The sequence below is a fragment of the Neopelma chrysocephalum genome, unplaced genomic scaffold (assembly GCF_003984885.1).
Source record: "Neopelma chrysocephalum unplaced genomic scaffold, ASM398488v2 Primary Assembly neopelma1_22b, whole genome shotgun sequence".
Lineage (NCBI taxonomy): Eukaryota > Metazoa > Chordata > Aves > Passeriformes > Pipridae > Neopelma > Neopelma chrysocephalum.
The window spans coordinates 5717978-5735526 of record NW_020897690.1 but is presented as its reverse complement, the minus strand read 5'-3'; the positions used below and the strand labels follow the sequence as shown (position 1 = coordinate 5735526).

Here is a 17549-nt window from a genome sequence, read left to right as displayed (position 1 = left end):
CTTTTGCAGTGGAAGTCATTTTTATCTTGTGTTTCTTTCACATAGACTGAAATGGTATTACACCTTCATTTCCTCAGCCCCTCCATTGGATCTAACGGTTTGGCTGAGTTTCCTTTTAATGCAAATTACTTCATTGCATTGGCTTTATTTTGCTGGGTTTTATGCTTCTTTTTTTTTTAATGTACTTTCCTTGTTCCCGCTAGGTGGATGAGCTTTATGAAGCCTATTGTATCCAAAAACGTCTCTGTGATGGTGCCAGCAAAATGAAGCAAGCCTTTGCGATGTCTCCTGCCAGCAAAGCAGCTCGAGAGAGTTTAACAGAAATCAACAGGAGCTACAAGGAGTACACAGAGGTACATCCTCATCAGTTTTACTCTCACAGTGTTTGAAAGCCATGGGAACTTTGTCACTGGTTTCAGGGAGAGTTTCATCCAGGTAGAAGAATTAAAAGCAAACTCAGTGAAGCAGAGTAATTACTATTTGTTTGTCTTCAGGTGAATACCTGATGACTGACAAAGACAGGTTACATGGGCCTGAAGAGTTGCTTGAAATAACAGCTTATGCTCTATGAGTGCTGGGTTATACCCGGGAACTGCAGCACAAGAACAAAATTGTAAATCTGCACCAAACCCACTTACACTCCAACTACCTTCTTCCCACCCGCAGATTTAGGGATGGACTAGAACCCATATGTATACAGATATGTGCTGCAACCTACCTGTTTTTCTTGCTGTGATCAAGATTTATTTTATTAAACAGGCAGGAGATTAACAACAGGACAACAGTCTAATAGTGTTGCAAACATCCCACGCTGTCAGTGCTGTCACGCTGTGACAACCTTCCAAAATCTGAAGGAAGAACTGGAAAGGGTCAGATACCTACCTCCCATAGTCTTTTTTTTTTTCTTAATGTAGTCTGTGTTTCTTGAGAGATTAAATCGTGCTGGGAGCCAGTTTGGCACAGAGCTGCTGCTGGCACATGTCCTAGCTGGAGAGGACCAGGACAATGACCAGGTTATGCTCCAAGGGCCACAGCTTCCCTCTGCCAACAGGAGGATTAGTATGCAGCAGCAGAAGAGCACGGGATTGTATTCAGTGTCAGTGCAAGCAGGCATAGCTTAGCTGCCATTTTTAGAGTCAGACCTAGCTAAATAGCAAAGATAGCTCTGAGATTGATTTTACTGCAGAATATCTTTCGTTTGTATAATAGAATCTATCCTTCCAAATGGACCTTAAAAAAGGGAAAAAAAAAAGGCCCAAAGAGAGTTTGTCTGACCTCACTGTTCTCCTATTCAACACAGAACATGTGTACCATAGAAGCAGAGCTGGAAAACCTATTGGGCGAGTTTTGCATCAAGATGAAAGGTAATTGCCTTTTCACCTTCCCCTTCTTTCCCCATAAGCAGTAGCAGTTGCTGCATATTTGTGAGAGTACCAACATATGCTGTGTGACATGTATTTATGACAGGTGTGGTTTCCTCTGCACACACCCATTGCTGAGACTTCAAACCCCCAACTTATGCCCTTGTCCACTGGAAAGGATCACAGAAACAGGAACACCAAATCTTACAAAGAGACTTTCTGATATGCTGCTGCTTGTTTTCTAGGCTAATTGCCTCCCACTCCTCCCAACAGCCAAAGCAATTCAGTTTCGAAGGCTGATGTGCTTTTTGCCTCTATTTCAGTAACCCTTTAAGAAGATGACTGGGAAATTCCATGAAATTCCATGGAGCTGAAGTTCAGAATACTTTCTTAATTTGACATCAGCTGTTTCTAAGTTCTTTACTTTTGCTATTTGTGACTAATATTATTTTCGACCAAATGTAAAAAAACCAAAAAGCTGGGAGTGGTTTACCTAGGTAACTCAATGGTGGCATTTACCTTTCCGTTTTATTCCTTGTCTTTATGACAGGAGATTTTATGGGTTTGAATACAATGGAATCAGTTCTACCTGAAGCCTCAGTGGATCATCGGGTATTGCTAATGCTGTTATCCCTTTAAGACTCAGTGTCTTGAAGAAGAGATTGTGGGGAGATATCTTTTTTGGACCTTCAATCACTGGCATGACAATAGTTCTGTAAAACAAAACCAGCATCTAAATATTCACGAACTCTTAATTCTTCACTTGAAATCTTACCATTTAAAACATCCATAGTACTGCTGGTGGAGCTTTTAGAGCTCACAAATGTCATACAGGGGTTTGATTCTGCCTGCCTTGTCACAGTTGTGTCCCATGGTTGCACTGCATAAGATTAAGATTAATCTTAGATTAAGTTAAAATAGCTGCTCTGTGCTCTTATGTTAGGGAAGACAAATGCAGCAGCTGTTGGAGTTTCTCCTAGCCCCATCCCTCAGGTTTTAAAGCACTCTTCAGTGCTGAAAAGGCAGTCAAAGACGCATAGATGTAAAGTTACAAGATGGACACACAAAAACTGAGCCAGATATTTCTGTACAGAAACCCAAAGCAGAACCACAGCATGGGCATGCTGAAGGAAACACAATGTCATGGAATGTATAAAGGGAATTGCATCAGGTCAGGTCCCGTGGAGCATTTCTTTATTTTCTATAAATGCAATGCACAGTTCCTGATAGCAGGACATGTTGCAGAAAGTGCCACAGTGTCATAAATGGCTGGGCTGAAGAGGTCTTGCCCCTTCTCTTTTGTATGCCCAAGTCCTCCAGCAAAACTCAAGGGCTCTCTAGAAAGCAGGTACTGTACTCATGTGGGGGAGCAGAGCACAAACCACAAACAGCAGCTGCTTCTGAACACAGTTTGCACAGCATAAAGAAGCCCAAATTAGAAAACAGCAAAGAGAAATGACATATCATTAAGTATTCTCTAATTAGGGCATCTAAGATTTCTATCTAGATAGTTTTCCCTAGGACTAGGAATTCAGTAGGACAATCGACCCATTCCTGTTGTTAAGGCTCACAACAGCTCTCGTGCAAAACCCTGCAGATCACGCAGCAAGTTTCCCCCTTAAGTTATACTGCAGCATATCCAGCTAACTTTAGGATCTAATTTAAAATCAAAGCATTCCTCTCCCCAAAGCTTATCTGTTCCTAGCCATTCCAGTGAAAGTTATTTTTATTTTGTGCCCTCTGTCACTTATACTGAAAGCAAGCCAACCTACACAGTGCTGTCAGGAAGCAGGGGAGCTGCACTGTGTTTTTATGACTGATATTTAAAGAAAAAAAACCCTAATCATTTTTCAAAATTAAGATAATAAACTTGCCAGCAGGCTTGCGTTACAGCTCAGGATTAATTGGTTATTGAATTTAAACAGGGAAACCCAATGTGGAAATTCCTGTATGGAATCAGATGTCCTGTTGTGATGTACAGGAAAGCACCCCTGTACATGTGAGAAGTGCCCCTATACCTGTTTGAAGTGCCAGGACAGCAGAACATGGAATACCCATCCTGTTTCACACAGGAAGAGCAATATGCTGGCCTGACACGTAGGGAGCTCTGTAACAGGGAGCCCAGCACCAGCAACCACAGTCCATGAGTCCAGCATCCTGCACACCAGCAGAGCTGTACATGCTGCATGAACAGCAGGTGGCCCTGCCACCTTTCCACAGCCACATACTGACCCTGTCCCCTAATTACTTATGCTGATACACCCGGAGCTATCTCCCATTCATTTACAAGCCCAGTGCTTTCACAAAGGTGTAATATTTGAAAGTGTATGATAGGGCCATTGGTTCCTAATATGTTACTCCCCATAAGCCATTCAGTCACCAAAAAGTTGTTATCTGTGAAAGTACTTATCCCGTGTTGTCAAGTCAGCACTAAGCCCCCTCTTAATCAGGCTGAAAGTATTTGGCCAGCCTGGTTGTGCCAGTCACTTTTCAAGACCTCGACTCCGGAGAACATCCATAAGGAGTTTTAAGCTGTGTTTCCTCGCCCTCCCACCCCATCCACTGGGCAAAGAAAGGACCTTTTATTTTCCTCAGATACTTTTGGAGATGGGTCCCAGCAGAGATCAAATTCACTTTTAAAAGCATGCCTAGGGAGAGAGAAGCAGTAGTGGAGTGCTAGTAATCTTAAATTATTTATAAACAGTAAATAAATTAGGAAGGAATTGGTAATATGAGCTCCATGCGGGGGCCTCTCTGTTCTGCTACACAGTAAGATGAGCGAAGAAAACTGTTTTCTGGTCAAAGAAATGGAAGAGGTGGATAAGCAGATCACAGGGACAGTCCATGACTGAATGCAGGGATCTAGTTGCTCCTACAGTCCAGCTAGTAGGACTAATTCATCAAGAAGACAACACTAGGGTTCCTCGTGCTTGCCTTGATTTTAACACACCCATGTATGTTCACTCATGGCATTTTAGGATAAATGCAGCCCAAAAGCCCCAGCAGGTTTGTTTTCATTCCTTTCTCTACCACAGGCTTTGTACGTGTCCTCAAGGTAGTTTCTTTGGGCACTGCAACACTAGAGCATAGTTCAGGTTCACCCAGGCAAAGCTGGGTAAATTTTTATACCGAAACAAGTGCAATAACTAGCTACTGAGGGGATTTGCGAGAAAGGAGAGGTTCCCTCTCTGAGAAAAACAACCAGTTGAATCCTGCAGAAGAGCAAGTCAGCAGGCCAGGAGAGGGAGGGTAACTTCCCTAGGATTTCAGCATGGTCCCTCAGAAAACTTTCGTTTCATATGTATGGTGCCAATATAGAAATAGAATCATCGTGTCTTACCTTAAAAAAACACCCCAAAATACCAAAAGCAAACATATATCACAAGTGCTTTGCTGTGCTCTTTGTCCCCCTATGCAGAAAAATGGGATAAATCTCATATTACAGATGTCAGTCTTGATATGTGATGCACTTACTATTGAAAGCTATTATGAGAATGATAATGTTATGGAAATGTCAACCAGGAGGAGCCCCTCTCACTTGCTGTGTCTTTATGAAGGTGCACTAAAAAAGGAATCTGTGTTAAAGTGTGTAACTTGGTCGGATTAGTGTTAAGCAGCAAACACTACATGGTGATCCACAGCTCGCCTACGCTCATGATAGTAAGAGCTTTGAGCTGAGTTTCTGAAGGCACATGGCATCAGGAATCTGTTCTTTTTCTATAATTACTATATAAAAGGAAACTGAGCTCTTGAAGGAAAAAAAGCTGGAAAGTGTAAATCTTCCATACACAAGAAACCACAGCCCAATGAATTTTATACTAAATAAAAAAGAAAATAGAAAATTAAGATGTCCTGGTTTGGAGGGTGCAAAGGCAGCACTAAGAGGGGGGATATAAGCAACAGTTGGGGACTGCAGGGGGCAGTTGCTCTCTTCTGTCCAAGTATGGCAGTGGTGGCCCTGGGCACTCCACTGCACCCCATTCCTGGGTACAGCTGTGCTTGGCAGTCCAGGCCCTCCCACAGCCCCTCCCTGTCTTTCCTTCTCAGGTCTGGCTGGCTTTGCTCGGCTCTGCCCAGGAGATCAATATGAGGTACGTCTGCTTTGGTTTACCACTTACTTAATAGCAAAAGAATCAAAAGGAAGGCAGATTTATGCTGCTTTTTACATTGGGGTGAATAAAACCTTTTCACATGAGCACGCCAACTAACAGCTGTTATTTTTCATGTGTGTGCTCTGAAAAAACCTTGCAGTTCTCTGTATGTCTGTTTTTGTCAGGGCATCTGTCTGAAGACCTGGAGATTATATTCAGAGCACTGGGTGATGGCTATTCAAAGAACTACAAGCTTTTTTATTTTTAACTTTTAAAAATCATATTTCTGACAAACATTTCTAATTCCCCAGGAAGAAAGCCTATGCCCCATCTCATGCACGTAGAAAAAACTGAAAACATTCTTGCAAGCATCCTGTAGTGGATGCTTAGGCTCTACTTCATCATAAAGCAGAGTAGCAGAAAGACATTGAATAACCATTTCCTGAGACTCAGATGTTACCTGCTGTAAGGCTGTGTCACGATCTGTGGTCACTGCAGTGTTTCAGTAGAGAACATCAGGAGCAGGTTAGTTAGAGACGGATTAAAACAAAAGCCTCCCACTCTGTCCAGAACAGAACTAGCTCTGAAGAAATTTACAGTGGCTTGATAACGGATCCCCCAAACCAGTACTTCCCAGCTGTGTTGATCATAGATTCATTTGTTGCCACTCTTGTTCCCTGTGATGAATGTTTCCTGCTGCTCTTATGCCTGCAACAGCATGTGCTTCCTCTGTGGGGCTGGTTAGTTGGAGCAGGTCTCTCCCAACCAGCCCTTCAGCCCAAAGTGTCTTGCTGCATTTATGTTACTGCCCTGTGGGTGTCATTCATTTCCATCACCAGCCAGCCAAAAAATTGCGGGTGGGGAGGCATCTGATGGGAAATGGCCAAAAGCTCATCTACCTTCTCTCCTGCCTGGGAAGACAGGTGATCCAGCCAGTTGTAGATATTAGGAAAGACCATGGGAGCTTTCATCCCGCCCTCACAAATCTCCCTTCCACTGCCAATTTCCCTATAAATAGAGTTAAATGTCTTGCAGCTTTGTTATGAGTCATCTAGTTACATGAAGGGAAAGCTTGAGTGAGGGGTACACTACCAAAGGGAGCAACTAGGAGAACTGAGAGACAGACTTTTTCCTCTGACTCGACGGGAAGCAGAACGGCAGCACCTATGCCACTAACTCTTCCAACCTTTTTCAGACCCTCTTTCCCCAGTTTTGCTTGTGATATTTGTGCTTTGTGAGAGCAGATTTCTCAAGAAAATAAGAGGATTTTTCTGGTTTAGATTTTCATGCGTTACGGTCGCCAGCGATGGAAACTGAAAGGGAAAATAGAAGTGAATGGCAAGCAAAGTTGGGATGGAGAAGAAATGGTTTTCCTCCCTCTCATTGTTGGACTGATCTCCATTAAGGTATGTATGCTGACTTCTTTGCCTGCAAGCAAGGCAGCAGTCAAGAACCTGTCTTTTCATGCACCTTCAGCAAAAACAAAGAAGCAGATTATTTAACTCTTTAGAAATGAGCCATCATTAGCATTTCTGACACACCTGCTAAAGTGAAGTGCTATAGTATTGTTCAGTTTCAATACAAGTCAAATGAGTTTGTCAGTGCCATGGTAGAGGTTCTCCTCCCAAACTGGAGTTTGGGAGCAGTTCTGCCACTGCTTCATCCCTTTGTTGCCTCTGGCCTCCCAACACACTTTTCTCCTGGCTGAAAGCCCATATGCTTTCCTTCCAACAAGCCTCTAACCTGGAGATACCCATTCTCTGACCTCTGTCTAGAAATTGCTGCTAAAAACTATTCCAGGTGACCCTGGTTAGGCAGCTTAAACAGAGGAGTACCTTGAAAGTCTTATGGGAAATGGCCTACTTAGACACTGCAAAGACTTTATGAAAAAAAATGCAGATGATTACAAAACCCCCAACAAAATAATTCCAAATGTGTGAGACTGTAGGTTTTCATAGAAAGACAAGTTGTGACACAAGGTAAATCACTCTCCCCAGTTTAACAACATGGGTGGAAAGTTAGGAGAGAACCTGTTCTGATAGTGCACAAGAGTCCCAGTGTTATTAAGGTTAATGTGTATATTCTCTCCCCTTTTTGGACTCTCTCCTAACACTTTCACATAAAAGGCTCAAGAACTGACTTTAAAGCAAACAGCCAAAAGCTGGTTTGTGTAGGAGCTGCATATGTAACTGTTGCTCTGAATTTTTAGGCAAGCGTATCTTTAATTATGAATAGTGCTGTACTCTTACTATAACGACATATATGGATGTAGCTCCTCACCACTGAATCTGTGGAAGTCTTCATGAAAGGCCAGCATTGGTGTAAACAATTACATGACTTCAGAGTTACAAGAGATGAGTACCGGGAAGAGAGCTCCCTTGGGAATTATTAAGAGGGCAAATTATATCAGGAGATTCCCAGTCAGGAAAATTGTCAGCTTCTGAGAGACTATATGCTCTCCTTGTTCTCATTCTTCCCTCAGATTCTGCTTATGGTTACTGCAAAAGATCAAATACAAGATTGGATAGCCCCTTAGTCTGAGCCAGTATGGTTGTTCTCTTCTGACACCCATAAAGAAACATAAAGAAAAGTATAGAATCACGATCATATTCAACTATGAATTTATTAAAAGAAAAAAAACCAAACCCCAACTTTTCCCTTAAATCATGCAACAGACATAATCATATTTTAGAAGCCTTTTAGCAAGGAGTCCAGGCCAGAAGATCAAAACTATTGCCTTGTGACTAAGGATTCCAATGCCATGTATGATCTTACATGTCCTGGTTTTGTCTCTTACAGGTCACAGAAGTTAAAGGACTTGCTACTCATATCCTTGTGGGAAGTGTAACCTGTGAGACAAAAGACCTGTTTGCAGCTCGGCCTCAGGTGGTTGCAGTAGACATTAATGACCTTGGCACAGTAAAGCTGAACCTTGAAATCACCTGGTAGTAAGTAGAACTGGTTGCTCAATCAATCAGTCAATCAATCAGCTCTAAAACCTCAACCAAAGAGAAAATGTCCATTCATGTGTGCTGTTCTCTCCATTTTGCTCCCTCCTGAGGCAGACTGGGAAGGAATTGTGGCCCAAGTTTGGTATATGAGAAATAGTTCATGGTCAGCCACAGGTTGCCTGTGTTACGTGTGGCAAAGGGGGTTGTGCCTAGTTTCAGCTGTTAAATTAGGCTTGGTAAGTACTGTTGTTACGAGGTATGGGAAACAAATAGTGACAAGAGATCTCAGAATTGCCTAAAGCTTATACTTCCTCCCCAAAATTAAAAAGGGGGCATAACTGTGTGTTCATATATTCACTGATCTTTTTTAATATTAATCTAAAAATCCATGTTGGATTTATGGATTTATGCTAGCACGGTGAAGTTCAGAAGTTGGCCCATCTTTAAAAACTGGCTTCTAAGGGCTTTATACAACACAAGGGTGGTGGGAAACCTCCTAGCGATCTCTATCCATATTGGTGAGTTGATGGCATTAGGATTCAAACCCAATTCTCCTGCATTTTAATGAAATAGGTAAATGTCACTGAAGAAGTGTTGATGCATTTAACTTTTACAATCATGTATGCTGTTTCTTGTAATGCAATAAACATGAAGTCAGCAATAACAGCTCCTGGTTTCCTTTATAATGCAACAGTTCTATTAATAGTAGAGCACCTTTCTCATTAGTATGTGTGACACTTGGCAACTCAAATCCAAGAATACTTTTCATGTGAGAAGAATAACATCAGACTACACACATAAATGATTTCTGAGTGAATGCTTTTATCAGAACTGAGAACCACACTTCTGAGACTGCTGTCTAATTAACAACATTTTCTTTTAAACACTTCTGTTAAAAAAACTTGCTATACCTCTGGGTTTTGATGTGCTAATAAGCCACCTTTTCAAAAAGCCTTTCTATGGACCTGAAAGACCTTCTCGCTCAGCCTAACAACCTTTTTTTTTCTTCTGCTTGTGTGTCCATAGCCCCTTTGATGTTGAAGATTTGACCCCATCCACAGGAAATGTGAGCAAGGCATCTGCTCTCCAGAGGAGAATGTCCATGTACAGCCAAGGCACTCCTGAAACACCAACCTTCAAGGACCACTCATTCTTTGTAAGCTCTGTTCAGCTTCATGTTTATGTAATGAGAAGCCCTAGAGCAGTTCAAACACTGCAAACACTTCATTGCTTTACACGTCTAAGCTTTTCTTCCCTAGTTCCAGCAGGTTACCCTTACAAATGCTTATAAATCAAGTGCATTCCTAGCTGCTAATCCTAAAAGAAGGTGACTGTGATCCTGGCATTTTTGAAACTATGTGGCCAATTATTGCATACCTCTTCTTCTTGCCTGACTGCTATAATACTTGATTAGTCTTTATAAAATGTGTTTTCATTTTGTAACAGTAGTTAAACAACCATTATAGCACAAGTATTTTTAAGTATCCTGTGATAAAATTTGCCCCTATACCAAAGATATTCACAGGGTACTCCTACAATTTGCATGAATCGAATTCTGAATGCTTAATCAGGCCATCTGTACAGAGATTATTTTTACAAGTGCTGCATCCCATGCCTGTAACTTAGTACACTGCTACAAAGCATTCATTTAACTTGCCCTTCCTCACACCCTCTTTGCTTTAACTGTTGAAGAAATGGCTGCATCCTCTGCAAGACAGGCCAAAGTTGACAATCTTAGATGCTCTGCAAGACACTTTCTTTGACAAGCTTCGTCGCAGTCGCTCTTTTAGTGACCTGCCATCGCTCAGGCTAAGCCCAAAAGCAGGGCTAGAGCTATATGTGAGTCCTGTTTTTTGTTTGGTGAAGGATTTTTTCAGTCTCTATGTGGCATCTCCATTCCCACGCATGTTTCATGTGTTGCTCTCCGTTGCAACTCACTCATTTTGCTGACTGATTAGAGGGGGAGAACATAACTGTCAGCCCATGCAGCTCACATTCAATCAAATTCCTCTTGGTTTCTACAGAGATAATGATCAGAAGTCAACTATCTGTGGGCAGAGAGCAGGGCAGGAGTACAAGCCAACAGTGTTCTTAAAAATCACCTGCTATACATTTGCCTAGTAACATGACTTTCAGATGCTAAAAACATACCCATGTCTAAGGAAAGAAGAAACAAACCTTTGAATATAATTATGTTTAGGGAAAAAAAAGCTGCTAATAGAACTGGAAAAAAACGATGCAAGTTTTGGACATTTTAGCCTTATGCAGCTTAACAACATGTGAATGCCTACAGTTCTTTCCAGCAAATTGTCAGCAAAATAGTAGTTGCTTTCCATCTATGCTGTGAATTTCCATGAGTTAGCCACATAACAAAGGAAGATCTGTAGGTTAGATAGGCAGATGATTTTTCCCCATAGGTCAGTCAAAGATGAACATATATATATATGCTGTGATCATTCTGGAATCTGTATAGGCTGGTTTTACTTCTTAAATGATCGATGTCCTGCTCAATACACCACCACACAATTTTGCTGCTTCATTTCAGAAGAAACTCACATTGGATGTGACTCCTGTATAACTCTTGTTCAACAATTCTTACAGAGATCCATGCCACAGGCAGAGCATACTTTCAATAGAAAAGAAATTGCACAGTAATATCACCATTAAAACACCATGACACTAAAAAAACTTTTGGAGCAAACTGTTACAGTTTAGGGATTACCACTTTAGAAGTCAAAAAATAGAATGGAAATCTATAATGGATAGAAAAATGCAGACAAGATGGCTTAAGTACAACCCTATTAAAAAAAGCCATGCTTCAGGAACCAAAGCAGTGCACTAGAAATGCTGTCTGAGGAAATCTAGTAGGGTGAGTGGAACTCACATCTCTCTTCTGGGGCTTACCTCCTAGAGCTCTCTGCTTGACAGAGAGATGCTAAGCCCAGGTTTTCCAGCAGTTTTCCTGCTGAAATGAGGAACCATGTCAGATGAAAGCAGAAGTTGGATTTGAAAAATTTTTCCTGTCTCTCAAGTCTTGAACGCTTATTTAATCTTTTTGCTTGCCTTTTTCTTTCAAGGGCACATACTTAATTTTTTTCTTCTTTCCAATGCTGCATGAAAAACATTTTCTGTCTGTTATCCTTTTAGTCGAATTTGCCAGATGATGTCTTTGAAAATGGAACAGTGACCACCGAGAAGCGGCCTCTTTCCTTCACTTTTGGTGACCTGCCTTATGAAGACTCCGTGCCCCCTGCCAACTCAGCGGAGTCCTCTTCTGCACATGTCAGCTCCAGCCCTGACATCAGTGCGATGCCCACCCAGCACCAAGCTCTGGAGTCCTCCAAGAGCTCAAGCCTAGACTGTAGCAGCAGTGACTCCCGCAGAGACTCTGTCGCTGAGCCAAAGGACCTGCCGTCCCAGGGAGAGGTAGCAGTGGCTGAGAACAAGACCACGCCAAGGGCAGCTCCTGAAGTTTGCCAAAAAACCTCTGATGCTGGAAGCGATCATGTCTTTATAGAAACAAGTGTCCCGGTGTCTCTCCTGCAGGACACAGATGAAGTTTCAGAGCTCAAGCCTGTGGAGCTGGATACCTATGAGGGCAACATCACGAAGCAGCTGGTTAAAAGGCTTACATCAGCAGAGACACCCCTGACTCCAGAGAGGCTGACATGTGAGGGATCAATTAGTGGGGAATCAGAAGGATATAAGTCTTATCTTGATGGAAGCATTGAAGAAGCCTTGCAAGGGCTTCTCTTAGCTCTTGAGCCACATAAAGAGCAGTATAAAGAGTTTCAGGACCTGGACCAAGAAGTGATGCATCTAGATGACATCCTAAAAGTGAGTACATTTTCAGAAAATACTACCCTAAAGAACATCTGAGCAGGTAGAAGAATGTCCTCCCCTGACTCGCAAACATCAAAGTAGGCTTTTTGGAGAATAGTAAAATTCCCCCAGTAGCAGTAGACTTGCTCCTACATGGAACATCCTTTCACAGTATTGCATTTTTAAACTTTTGTTGGCAATGATGTGCTTATCATAGCCTTGTATCCTCAAGCAATGGATCTTTTATCAAAACCTGGGGGAAAGAGAAAAAGGTGCTGTGGCAGAGGTATAATTAAATTATACCCTTCTCTGAAGAAACCACTTGTGAACCCATTGCTTGTGCCATACTGGAGATCAAATATAGCCAGGCACCTGCCTTTGAAATCTGTGAGTCACAGCCTCAGTGGGTGCACATTAACATATTACCCCTGAGCTCCATGGAGCTGTGCAAAACTATACCAGCTGAGGATCAGGCCTTGTAGCCATAGAAGCTGAATTTTCTAAATTGCCAAAGGGATTTAAAAGAGCAAGTCTCACTGAAGCTTGCCATCCCCACATCACCTACGCTTCTTCCAAGCCTTTTCCTTTTTCCCCCATCCATTTTTATAATGAGAGATATCCTGTCATTACACCAAGATGGACAAAAATGCTGACAACCAGAAGAAAAGGGATTTGCATGTGTGTTGTTAATATGTTTACAATGGATCACTGTGACTCGTATCTCCCCCATGAATAATAACTCATGATGCATTACTGTGCAAAGAGTATTATATGGGAAATAATCATTTCAAATGCTTCATATTCATATGCAACTTGCCCTGAGAGTCATTTAAGCCTAATCATTCAAAAAACATGGCTGAGGAGGAAGGAGGGAAACATTTATTCTTCTCCATTACCTTTTTACAAAGAAACTCTGTAACCTCCTTATTTCCATTGATATTTGAAGCCACATGGTACTTTCCCAAGTTGAGTGCTTTTTTTGACAGCCTGCAGCCCCTGTTTCTTGCATTATTTATTTCCCAAGGAGGTTCAAGCAGACAAAGGTACCATTACTATCACTTTCTAACTTCGTGGCTGCTCTGCAGCCTATACAAAGAGGTCAACTATCCAAACAGCAGAGGGACAATGGAGACTGTTTCTTTAGACTCCTTTGATCGGAAATTACAAATGGATGGATATGGGATGGGGGGGCAGAGAGGATGGATGTATGCAGACAGGATTCCTGCACACTTGGGATGGACGCCTCTTCCAGATCTGTTAAAGTATGTTTGACGCCTATTGTTCAGCTTGCAGACTGACACTCAGCATCACCAGCAGCTGTGCTGGGCTCCCCATGAAAAAAGGTTTAGCTGTGGCAGAAGAAATCTCTCTTGGCCATATAGAGAAAAGGAGAAGCCCACATGTTGCTGTTTGCTTTTGCTTGAAGAAGCTGCACTACCAGCCCTAAAGGAAATGGTAGCTAAACCCATCAGTGCTGCACAGGAAGTGGGATACAGCACCCACCCATGTCACAGATGCATTGGGAAGTGTGTTTGATCAGCTAATGACTGTACAGTCAGTTTAAGGAGTCAAGTATCGTAAGTGCAAATGTATGACCATCATTACATTTGTATTGTGTGCAAATGAATTGGACATAGAGCTCCAACCCTCTTCAGCTCTACGTGGTGCTGAATCTGAACTCGGAGGCCAATGCATTCCTTTCTACAAGTTGAAACAAAGTCATGGCTCCTGCCTGGGACTGGAGGATGTAGCTTATATAATGGCATTGTTGGCTCATGGCTGCTTCTGATCGAATAAACACATCGTGTGAAAGATGTTGAAGTCATTGAACCAACCACTGGAGATGATCCCTCAAGCTGCATCTGATCCTGCAAGGTGACCCTGAAAGCAACTCTGTGGACATATCTGGATGAATCGCCACATGGGGCCAGGGCTTTTGGTATTTCCTACAGCAACTGCAAGGTTTCCTTTGCATTTCTTCCCAGCAGCAAGGTGGGATGGTTTCCCCCCTCTCTAGCACTGTTAATTTCCGAATTATAATATTGCCTTTCTCTGTCACCTAGGAATCTGATACCTGATTGGCTTTTCCTTGATTAGCCATTTGGCTTCAAAGGCCACAAAAATCCTCTCATTCCACTAATAAATCTGCAGTTATGGGACCAAATTAATTCCTGGCTAAGGTCTGTTGGAGTTTCATCTGGAATAAATCAGATAGTGCCATTGGATATGTATAAACTGGCTTCTGTAGCTAGGACAGCAATTATGGAATGTACCTTCCCCTTTCAACTTCCATTGCGTTAATGGCCACCTTTCCTTTTGAAGAACACCAAAAGCTGCAAAACTTGGATTCAAGGCATACTTCACACTTCTATGAAACACACTGAATTTTGCCTTTGAGGGTTTTCCTTGGGGGTAGGATGGGGAGGGGAGGAGGAATGGAAGGGTTTTCCCAGTTCTCAGGCTTTAATTGTATATGCTATGAATATGAAGACTTGAAATGAAACACCTAATAAAATGAAGTTTTAAAAATATATATATAATTTTTTTCTTATCTTTCAGTAGTAGCTAATATCTGGGGTTTTCATTGGTGCGTTCTGCCTTTGCAGTGCAAGCCAGCAGTAAGCCGAAGCAGGTCCTCCAGTTTAAGTCTAACAGTTGAAAGTGCTTTAGAAAGCTTTGATTTCCTGAACACCTCTGACTTTGATGATGAGGATGGTGGTGGTGTGGAGGTTTGTAATGGTGGAGGAGGTGCAGACTCAGTATTTTCAGATACTGAGATTGAGAAGAATAGGTAAGTTTGTAGTAATTGCCAGCTGTGCTTACGCCAAACTGATACCCTAGCTCTTTGTCACTAACAGGAGATCCTGGTGCACAATTTATTCAAGGAAGACTGACTAATCCTTGATGAATTTATAGGTCAGAGGGTTCCCTATGGCTGCTGCATACAAAATCTTTAGCTTCCAGGACCATTTCTTTCTCTGTTCAAATATATGCAATTTGTCCTTCAAAGGAAAAGGGTAAATTAAATTAAGCTGACATCAATACTGGCAGAGCCTCTTCCTTGACATAGGTTTGGACCTGGCCTTCCTTGGATGTAATTACTAATTCCTCTGTGGTTTTCCCCCCCCCCCTTTGTCTTTTCTCTCTAGCCGAATGAGTCTTTGCAGTGGATTAAGCTTGTCAGTAACAATAACACAGGGCCAGATTTAAGCAGCATGATGTAGGTTTCCTTTGGAATGTAAGAGTGATGACTGGTACTCTGTTCATGGCCCTGCGTGTTACCTGCCCTTCTTGCATCACTTTTGGTCTTTCTGAGGAAAAAAAAAAAGGCAAAAAAGAAAAAAAGAACAAAAAAGCTGTGGTGTTTGTGCTGTGGCCTGCCATTGTTGTGTGACTTCAAGATGCTGTGCTTCAATTATTAGATCCTAAGAGCATGTTTGCATACTTTGAGCTGACACGATGCCCAGCAGGCATGTAAGCGGCACTAGAGCTGGAAAAAAGAAAAGAACGTGGTTCCCTCACACCCTGCACTTTCCAACCAGGGAGCAATACTGCTCTCAGCTTGCTTAAAGCAATTTTGAGTGCAACAAGCAACTACCATGCAGTTCCCCTCATCTCACGTTCTCTTTCCAGAATAAGACTTAGTGGGAAGAAAAATTTGGGAAATTGTGTTGCTTGCTAAACTGGCACTCTGAGCTCAGTCCAGTCTGTCCTGATTTAAGGATCTAGCTTTAACCAGTTAGAATAGAAATGAAAATTTCTTTTTTTCCTCTCTGGCTCATCCCCAGACAGTACAGATTCCCACTTCCATTTTTAGATGTGTAAGTGTGTGACTCAGTGTAAAGATTGCAAGTGTTGAAACTTCTGAACTTGAAGCTAAACACACTTGCCATCTTGGGACTGACCTCAGGCTTTGCATTTAAACATGGGTAGGACCATTTGTACAGCAAGATAATCTTGGAAATAATGATTTAAAACACAGAGAGACTGATGCTACACTCTTACAGAAACAACTGGCAAAGTAAGCTGTACACATTGTGCCTAAAACAGCATAAGAAGACATCATGTCTCTTACTTCAGCAGTGGTTTCCTTTCCTTCTGCAATGAGCCTTAAATTTGGCAGCAGGAGAACATGGAAAGCATAGAGCTGTTCTTAGCAGCTCAGTGCTTGGGGTGGCACAAATTGTCACGGTGCTTAATCTGCAGCAACTGAGTAGGTGATTCATTAACAGATGGGGGAAAGCTGTCACCACCAAGGGACAGTAACCACAGGTTAACAAGGCTTGCTTGGGCATCACATGACTCAAGGCAAACTAGTCAGGGCACAGGTCTGTCCCCGTGGTGGGTTTATCCCTCCTGCGCCCAGCCAGGGCAGCACTGCTCCTTTGCGATATGAAGGTGTTCATCACCAGGCTTCTGCCTGCTTTCAGCTCTTCTGCCGTGCTCTTTGCTCATCACCCTGTGTGAGCTTGTGTGTGTGTGTGTGTGTGTCTGCTGTGGCAGCAGTCGGCCCTGCACTGACCTCCTCCTTCCTCCCTCCTCAGTTACAGGACAGAGCACCCAGAAGCCAGAGGCCACCTGAGCGAAGCTCTCACCGAGGATACGGGTGTGGGCACCAGCGTGGCCGGCAGCCCTCTGCCCCTGACCACAGGGAACGACAGCCTCGATATAACCATAGTTAAGCACTTGCAGTATTGCACCCAGCTCATTCAGGTACCAGGCCTGCGTCATTTGGGGCATATATTTTAAAATTATCCCTGCCTGCAACATGGATACAAGCAGGCTGGCAAGGACAGCACTGCACCTGGGAGGCAGCAGGAGCTCAGGGCTGGGACAGATGCCATGCTGAGATAGGATGGTGACCACCCCCAGCCAGGAGAGCCTCTGTCTTTTCCATCCTGGCCCATTTTTGAGCACATCTGACATGTGAACTCTGGGGCACTTTGCAGAAGCTGCCCAGGAGGACTGAGGGGCAGTGCAGCAGATGACAGGGGCATCCCATGCTCTGGGTTACAAACGCCTGCTGGCTTCGCTGAGAGGTCCTCAGTGAGGATGGTCTCCAGTTAAGGCAGCCCATGTCTTCAGAGGTAAAAGAGAAGCCTCTGTCCCCACTGTTTAACTGAGTCCCAGCTGAGGCTGCAATGTTCAAGAACAGAAATTAATTTCTACATGTGAGGCAGAGAGATTGTCTGCAACAGACATGGTGAGGGCAGCATGTGGCAGCCCCTCTGGGACATCAAACTTGTAAGTTCACGCTCATAACTTACTGGAGGTGAGTTTTTGTAGGTTTTTTTCAGAGCCCGTGCACAGCAAATGTGACTTTA

At 42.9% G+C, this 17549-nt stretch overlaps 1 protein-coding gene across 1 annotated transcript in view; it reads left to right on the top strand.

Annotated features, from left to right (window-relative positions):
* The window catches only part of RIPOR2 (RHO family interacting cell polarization regulator 2), a 68673-nt gene that overhangs the window by 39603 nt on the left and 11521 nt on the right, over nt 1-17549 (top strand). The window contains exons 7-15 of the mRNA XM_027678723.1: nt 204-353; nt 1301-1364; nt 5409-5452; nt 6733-6858; nt 8252-8400; nt 9430-9559; nt 11551-12240; nt 14832-15016; nt 16770-16938. Of these exons, the coding sequence (XP_027534524.1) occupies nt 204-353; nt 1301-1364; nt 5409-5452; nt 6733-6858; nt 8252-8400; nt 9430-9559; nt 11551-12240; nt 14832-15016; nt 16770-16938 (1707 nt within the window). The remainder of the gene's footprint in view (nt 1-203; nt 354-1300; nt 1365-5408; nt 5453-6732; nt 6859-8251; nt 8401-9429; nt 9560-11550; nt 12241-14831; nt 15017-16769; nt 16939-17549) is intronic.